The 8,983-nt window shown below is 37.2% G+C and overlaps 2 protein-coding genes across 2 annotated transcripts in view; both read left to right on the top strand.

Annotated features, from left to right (window-relative positions):
• CAPN10 (calpain 10) overlaps window positions 1–2,357 on the top strand; it is a gene marked incomplete in the record, with an annotated part of 9,384 nt that extends 7,027 nt beyond the window's left edge. The window contains 3 exon segments of the mRNA XM_072408354.1: window positions 356–543; window positions 1,288–1,333; window positions 2,066–2,357. Of these exon segments, the coding sequence (XP_072264455.1) occupies window positions 356–543; window positions 1,288–1,333; window positions 2,066–2,092 (261 nt within the window).
• A 2,041-nt stretch (window positions 2,358–4,398) lies between these two features.
• FYTTD1 (forty-two-three domain containing 1) overlaps window positions 4,399–8,983 on the top strand; it is a gene marked incomplete in the record, with an annotated part of 9,247 nt that continues 4,662 nt past the window's right edge. Inside the window, 4 exon segments of the mRNA XM_072408353.1 lie at window positions 4,399–4,657; window positions 6,881–6,994; window positions 7,311–7,429; window positions 8,305–8,399. Of these exon segments, the coding sequence (XP_072264454.1) occupies window positions 4,600–4,657; window positions 6,881–6,994; window positions 7,311–7,429; window positions 8,305–8,399 (386 nt within the window).

Below are 8,983 nucleotides of genomic sequence, written 5' to 3'. Positions count from 1 at the left end.
ATGATTGTATGACTCAAATGTTCAAATATTGTATATTTGGCTGTTCACTAAAAAAAAAAAAAAAAAAAAAAAAAAAAAAAAATGTTGCCTCATGGCATTGTTGGAAGACAGGGAGTAGGTGTTTTTATATTTTAACATGAACAGATACTTTCATAGCAGGATCACGAGGTGGTGTTTCATTGAAAGCTGTGTGTTTACAAATAGTTAAAATGACTTTATACATTTTTAAAAACTAATTTGAAGTTTTAGGGATTGGTTATATTGATGCCCTAATCCTAATAAAGGTTCTTTGATTTTTGGTTAATCTCTTGTCAAACATTCTAAAATGTTTTTTTTGTGTTTAACTTGTCTGTAGGTACCCTATGATAGTGGCCTTTCACCTTTTGTACAAGAGCCTCGTGCCAGTTGTGTACCACACAGTTACTCACCTGAAGTGTCTATGGTGTGTGACCTTTGTCCTGGACAGTACATCATTGTGCCTTCTACTTACTTACCTAATCAGGAATGTGACTTCTCTGTATTCATATCTACCAAGATGGAGAGGTAGGTGAAGTGTTTACATCATCACAGCTGTTAGTAAGAGGCATTCATTGTATATAGAGCTGTTTTTAGTTCCTAAATTGATTCTTTAAAAGCTTGGGAATATATAAACCAGTGCACCCTAGTTCCCAGTTTGCCTCATAATGCTAGTCTTTGAGACCATTGTACAAAGAAAAAAAAAATAGCACCAGGAGTGCTGCCTATCTACTTTTATTCAAACCATGGCTACTTCACAAAGGGAATGTTCAAATGTTTTGAGCATCACCATTTATATAGGGAACATTCATCTGGCTGCCCAGCTTTGGCTATGCAGGTTCCCTACCTATTCAAGCAAAGGCTTTCTATCAAGACAGTGTTCCACTGTCCCTGCCATCAGACACAGGTCTTTATCAAGGCACGTGTCTGTAGGACCAGAAGGGTGTGAACATGTGCACCTTGCATGTTCACAAATCCAGGCTGCCTGTGCAGCATATATTTCTATAATAAGTGTCCTGACCAAATGGAGACCACTTCTTGGTAATAACCCTGATCTGCCTCTGTATTCTCCTGGAATCAGTGTGGCTGCACAGGTAGACTTGAACAGAGGTACTCTCTAAATGTCCTGGTTGCTAATGGATTATGCTGAAGGTATTTATAGCCCAAACCTTGTTATCATATCTTTTGTAATATGATTGCATACATATTCACTACATTATTTTCATGTTGTTCTGATCTGCTATTTACCATTAGTTTGATTTCTGACTACAGGAAGTCCATTCAGAGCCAGGAAACTCTTGGAAAAATCCTGAAGGAGGTGAGAAAATATATTTCAAATACACATAAACAAGCAATATGGAGTTTGACCTGAGCTGACAAAATAGAACTATATTACCCTAAATTGTCAAACTACAGTGCAGATGTCATAAGTGCATACAGAGCAGGGCTGGTAATCTGCATAATCCCTATAGTCTCTTTGAAAATCTAAACAATTTCATTATTTGTACCTGTAACAGATAACATAAGACCATCAAAATTATTAGCGCACTACAGTGCAAATGTAAACCTCAACATGTTTCAGCCCAAGCATTTTACCCCAGTAACTAAATACTTCAAGTTCCTTACGATAGGAAGAGGTTACATGAAACACTAATCATAATTACCCAATTAAAAATTATATGTGTAATGAATTAAAATCTTCTAATAAATATATATGCAATTATATACCAAAACCACTCCAATGAACTTTTAACCTGTCAGTCATCAGACACTGTGATCCCAAGATTTTAGGTAGGTCAGGTAACCTATGTTTTACAGACTCATACAAAGTATCACAGAACCTGGTCATTAGATACTATGCCTTCAAATTTATAATTATGGACTTTCCAGCAACCCTTTCACCCAGTGTTCTTTTTGCATTACACACTATTCCAATATGAATAATGTTTATGTTGCTCTAAAACATAGGTGTAATATTTCTATATTAAAATATATACAGATTTATTGCTTTTTAAACACTGAGGATTTCTGTGTTTTTCTTTTTTTATAGGTTTCAGTTGTCAAAGTGATGAACTAGGAGGATATTGATCCAACCAACCTTACCAAAATATTTATTATATATTTCTAGAAGTCCATTTTCCTGATTCTTTCATAGGGGTCCTGCAAGTGACCTGTAAAACTAGCAACCTTTTGGATCTTCTTGAGATTTTTCTATAGATGTCCACTTGTATTCCTAATCCTTATAAAAAAATTAAACTGCCTTGCTTTGCGCGCTGACTGTATTTACTTTGAAATGTAGTGTATTGTGGCAATAAAATAAAGCTAGAGAAAATTTGACCTGTTCTTTGAAATCAAAAAAAGTTTGAAAGGATGGTAGATGTTTTCCAAATGTAATATATTCTTTATATACTTTGATGTACACAACCTTTATATAAATCTGTGATAAGTGTCCTGAGCATTACACCGATCATATCCATAGACCAATGTGAACACAACTAAGGAATTCAAGTTCTTTGGAGCAACTTTTAAATAAATAAAATCTGGGATGTTGCAATCTCTTTCCCAACTTCTGAAATAACTCAAGTAAACTTCTCTTTCTCTTTAAAATGACAACCCTCAGCAATAAAATTCCTAGCAATCAAAATCCCCACAGACCTTGAAAGAATTGTGCTTCCTAAACAATCAGTCCTCAAAAACTGCATGAAATTACCAGTCAATACATCTTTCATGCCACGCCTTTCCCACTTTCACACTCATCATTTAGAATAGTGATTCTCAACCAGGATTTTGTGGAACCCTAGGGCTTTTCAATCAGTTGCCAAGGGTTAATTAACTAATTTGTGCCTTTCGGGTTACCACTGACTGATGGGTTGTTGAAAAAAATGTCAGTACACCAGATTTTATTATATCATAAATTGATGAACTACTGTTACACCCAAATACTTTGTGTACAAATATTTCACACAAACATACTTAGAAATAGGTTTGTAATTGAGTGTTTACTGGTACAATGATTAGGGTAGTCTTGGCGCGTTCATGTATCCAATATATATATATATATATGAGGGGGGAGTGAGAAACAATCCTGCTATATCATCTGACCCTTTTACTGTGGAACAGCCATTGTGGTGGTACTAGATCCAAGTCATGGAGGGTATGAAAATGTATTTGATTGTTGGAGAGGGCCAAATGATTAGTTGCCGATTGAGATCAGTTAGATAGCTTCTTAGGATAGAATGTAATACATAGAGAAGAGAGCGTGCATTAGAATTAGTATACATTTATTCTGCAGTAGAGTTCAAAGATTTAGTACTATATGATTGTTACAGTATTATAGATGGTGTATAGTATACAATAAGTGATATACCTATGTTTGATAGGTTTGTTTGAAGCACTAATATTTTGTTTTGTAATTATTGATACAATATTGGTATGTAAATAAGAAAGATCAGGGTATTTTTTTTTTTACACAAGCATTTTGTGGCACTATTAAATAATATTTAGTAAAATGTGCTACTTTTGTTTTTCACCTTTTATGCTAGCAGACATCAGACTTCATGAAGTGTGACATTTATTTCTATTGTGATCTCTCGCCAATCACTTTCCACTTTTCCATCAGGTGGCAAAACCTACCAGATACTAAAACAACTAAGTACAGTACCTTAGTTAAAAAAAACTGCTTGATGATGGGAGGAAGGTGGGTGGGAGAAATGCAAATTCTGTTTTTCAAATTTTCTTTGGGCACTGTAAGCACATTTTCCATGCACTGTATCTGTCATTTCAGGGCACTGGGTGTAGTAGTGTGTGGCATAGGAGTCTTTTTATAAAGCAGTGATTCTGACATTTTGTAACATTCTCTGTTGAAGCACCTTCCATGTCTATTTGTTTTAATGACAGTGAATAATTTTACATTAGATAATGTTTTAAGAATGCCAGATTCACTGCTTTCTAAATAGACCCCATGTGGTGGAAGAATGCATAACATACTTGTACAAATTGGCAAGCACTCACCCTGAACGTCATTCTTTCTGACATCATAAACATTGTCACCAAGTTCTTTTCACTGATGCAGGGGTAGGAAGGCACGAAAAGATGCCCACTACCATGAAGTAGGTCTTGTATGTCCTGGGCTCATAAGTAATGGGTAGAATGGCATTGGGTATTTACCCATGAAGAGAAGAAGCCGTTAATCAATATTTTTTTATTTTAGTCCCTAGGCCAGGATTTTTTAGCCCCCTCGGGACCATAAAAGTTAAACAGATTGCTATAAACTGAAATCTGACTAGTAAAAATAACCCATTCTATTACAATACATCGGCTGCACATGCGTAGAACGCGGGAGTTTAATCGTGCAGGCTGCTCTGGGAATCAAAGACAGAACCAGTATTGGCTGCATCCCATCTGGCGTAGGGGCATCCAACCATCAGGAGGCGCTGTGGGGATCATTCCGGTTACGTGATTCCGGTTTGTTCTGGGATACGGGTTGTGGCCTAGTCACGGGAAGATTTTGGTGCTTGTACAAGTGAGTCGGTTGTCACACAGGGAAGACAGCTTAACCGAGGAGCCTTCTAGGCGGACACCGTGATGGTGCCGCAAATAAACAACATGAATGAAATCATTGACAAGATCGACATGTCTCTTGGTATGTATATGTGTGTATGGTGACAGAATGCATTGCCCGGCTAGCTCACCCGAGGGGAGGACATGGCTACATTGGGCCTGGACACCTGACATAAGTGTGAGGCTCAATGTAATCCTAACTGAGCAGGCATGAGGTAAATGATGATAATATTACATACATTGGCTGGGGAGATCCGGGGTTCTCTTAGATTTTATTTCCTCCATTGCTGCCTAATCTTACCCCTTAAAGATAAAGTAAACCCCAAAAATACACTTACCTTCAATCCTGCAGAGCAGTAGATCGGTCTGGAGGTGTCTTCCATCGGGTCCTGTGTCATCCCGGTATCCTTCTGCAGGCCGGCGTCCGGGTGCCGCCATTCTCTCTCTTCTTCCGGGTTCTTCTTCCTATGTCACCCAGGTGCGAAATCGGGTGACATAGATGGGAAAAAACTTGCCGATCTCACTGCGCATGTGTAAAATCTGCAATTTCTTTCCCTTTTGGCGAAAGGGCTCTTTCTGTGCCTGCACGAAATGCTCTAGCATGCGCAGAGGGAGCAGCCAAGAGCCTCCCGGGAGGAGCACAAGTTAACATGTACTATACCTGTGTTGTAATGCATAACTAAATATGTCCTATAAAACCTAATTGCCCAGTCCCTCAAAACATGCAGAAAAAAAGATGCAAAGCCATCATAAAATCTATTATGAAACAGGGAATAAACCCCCGAAGTCCACAGCAATGCTTCTTGAAAATAAAGTAGAAGCAGGGCTCACCTCTGACATGTTTTGTGCTGTAAGCAACCCCTTGTTTATATCCAAGGAACGGGTTGCAGACTGTAGCTTCATTTCTAGCTCATTTCTGATTGTTTCACTGGAGTCCACCAAGTTTGTCCAGTACTCAAGGATTTAGCAGTTGTGCCTGTGATAAGCAACTTACTTATAGGCTGGATATTATCCTTACCTTTAGTTATGTATAGGCTTCCCTTCTGGACCAAATTGATTGCTCCTATTTCTTCTTACATCACCCGATCTCACACTGTGCAGTTAGAACCCACTTATATGGCAGTAATGCAAAACAATGAACCCATTGGATTAGCATAACTTCCAGACCAAACGCTGGTTCAGCAAGAGAGGTTAGAAACTGCAATCTCTATATTCTGCATTGACAACTTTTCCTCAAATTTACAATCTTCAAACGTTTACATAAACCACTGCCAAGTTTTACATCATCATAATTGTATCATCTTTTATATAACTCATTGGTGCATCGTCTGGAACAGACTCAAATCTCTCCTGACATTATTCCCCTATTGTGCACAGCTGTCTTTCCTTTCACACAATATAGATGATGACACCAAACACACCTACCTGCCTGTTACACCGAGTCTCTGACTTCAGCACTTGGAACAAGTCATCAGCCCTTGTAAATATCCTTGTTCTGGGTTAAGTTTTAAAGTCATGTCCCGGTGTGGATTAACACTTGAGTATTTCAAGCAACATATATATATATATTTGGGACTTTAAAGGCACCATATGTTCAAGATTTCTCAAGATCCACAGTTAAACATAGTTTTTAAACATATATTAATTAATTTTTGGTATCTATAATGGAGTTGATATGACCAAATGATTAATATGAAAACATTTTAATAAAACATAACAGCATGTATACAAACATGCATGTTCTCTTTAGCATTCCACTGACAGAGACATGCCATCCTAGACACATTTCATGGATTGCGTCCACTTCTTCAGGAGGGGAGAACAGACTAAGATAAAAACAAGCAATACATGGCCTATTGTGAATACATCAATACAGAATTACATGTTAGATTTACATCGGTAAATAATTTAATAGTTAAATAACTTACATTGGACCATGAAACGTAGGTTCCCTTAGTAGGACAGCTGGAAGGCGGGAAGGGTAGCAGCAGACAATATGAGAAATAAGACCATAAATAAACTGCAAATCCACCTATGGGGTAGATAAAGAATGTACATATGTCTCGTCATGTATAATTAACAAATGTATGTATATATCTACCATACATGTGTATATGAACACAAAGTGATACAAAAACCACTGCTTCCAATGATGTTTGCCTAATTATTGAATTCACAGTTAATTGCAAAGTGTGTATATAATAAAAGGTGCAATGTAATCCTGTAATTTAGTTAAATTCTACTTAGATGGAGCCTGAATATACTACACATATATGTGAAAAACTTATATTTTTTTCCTTACTAGATGACATTATTAAGCTGAACAAGGAACAACATAATAAAGCTGCATTCAATGGAGGAGCACAGACCACTTCCTCTCAGTGGTTTCGGAACAAGTGGAGTTCTCGACGGGCAACAGGTAAAAATATATTTGCTGCCTAAGTAATTATTCCTTTAGAGACTCATCCTAAAATTCGGATTTGACTGAAATTTGGGTGACCAGCAGTAAATCTGTACAGGTCAAGTAACTGGCGTCCTGGGATAACCAGAGGAACATCTAGGCGTCCTCCATTCTTTCATTGATTCATCTTTCTTCTTGTTTTCTATGCAAACTCTCCTTAATCGCAACACTTATTCTACTTTTGTTGACTGAGGTTACTGTAAGGGTTTGGCATTCTTGTAGTTATATATGGATGTGTGACCTAACTGAAATATATATATTTGTTTTTGTTCAGGTGCCCGAGTCCAGGGAAAGAAAAATGGAACGTTTGGGGTTAAAACAGGCTTAGCGTTACGAAAAATGGCTTCATGGAACGGCATCAGTCCGCTAAACCGTTCTCCATTTAGCTTGAGGGTGAGCAGCTTCTGCCCACTTTGTGTGTCTTCTGTACAGAGCTATGTTAGTTTATTTGGCTGCTGTTTTGTTGATGCTTTGGTTTCTGTGTTTTAAGCACTGACTTCGACCACTTACAGAGACCCAATATTTTATTTCTAGGTCTGTAAGGCACAAGTATTGAAATGATCAGATGTCTTGATTTTTTTGAAAGCAGAATGACACTTATCAGCACACATTTTTCTATTTCCATATGTTTATTGAAAGTTTAAAATAAAATACACAATTACATGGCAGAAAAGACAAACAGTTAATCAGCCCTCCAGTTGAGAAAAAAAAGGAGAAGGAATTACTCTGATAAATTCATTTTTTAATCACACTACTCACTTCTCCGTATTAGCCTTTCTTTTTCTTCCTCCCACACTTTGAGTTCTGCAGTACAGACTGTACAGTAGACTTCAAGAGGGTAATACAAAACCAAATTCAGGTACTTTGTTCTTTACCAATAATTTATTGATTGCAGAACTACATTCATGTATCTCCTAGATCTGTCTGTGCTAGCTTTAAACCTTTACTGAGATGATGCAAGCTACCATTGCTAACCTGTTACCTAAAAACACAGCTTTCCTGGTTGGTGTTTTGATCCTCAGCCTTTATTACTTTATAAATTCCTGACCCGGAATGAATATACAGCTCAGGTGTTTAATTGTCAAACAACTTGCCACACAGTCATCTGCGGGCTTGTTTCAGTTGTGTAACAAAAGGTCAACTTTGCATCCATGCAATTGGCATTCTTTAAGTTCAACAATTGCAGCTTCCATAATCTTATAGAATCTTCTCTCAAAAAAAATCATAAAATTGTAAACTAACTGTCACATATGTCTTCATTTTAAAAGAATTCAGAAGGTCAGTGGTCACCCTTTAGGAGAAGAACAAATCTTTCCAGACGACTTGGATTTTCACCTCCTCTGAAGAAAAATTATTTCAATAGGTAAGCTGGTCAAGTAAGTCTTTTAACCTCATGTAAAGGTTAACAACCGACATCAGTGTGATTACAATATGGAATGTATAATAGTAGGGTTTGTGCAGTCATTTAAAAAATGTGTAGGCTAAATATGAAAAGTAAAGATGGGTATATGAAGTTCTTACCACATGCTTATGAAAATTTTAGCACATGCATTGAGTATTAAAATTATATCTAAACTGCCTAACAATGTTGGGGCCTACAGGAAGTTTTATAATATGTGGAGCATATATGTTCGATATTGCATTCCTACCTTGCGAATGCCCTTCTATCTATGTGCTGGCCATTGTCCCTCTCATCATCAGAACATTTATCTTCTCCCAGTCATCTTTGGGATTTTCATCCATCATAATTTACTGAAATGAAGTACCTCCTGTGTATGTGCTAGGGAGTAACTTTGTGCAACATATGAATGCTGAACCCATGATGTTCAGTAAAATGTCTGGAATTCAGCTCTTCTTGGATGTTAGTATGTCCCTTGATGGGTTGTTTAAAGAAAATTATTTCACTTTGAATCAGCTGTTATTTTGGAAGCTGTTGAAAGTGTTATT

Source organism: Pyxicephalus adspersus, chromosome 4, assembly GCF_032062135.1.
Source record: "Pyxicephalus adspersus chromosome 4, UCB_Pads_2.0, whole genome shotgun sequence".
Lineage (NCBI taxonomy): Eukaryota > Metazoa > Chordata > Amphibia > Anura > Pyxicephalidae > Pyxicephalus > Pyxicephalus adspersus.
The sequence above is the reverse complement of the archived record's forward strand: the minus strand, read 5'-3'. Positions and strand labels throughout refer to the sequence as shown.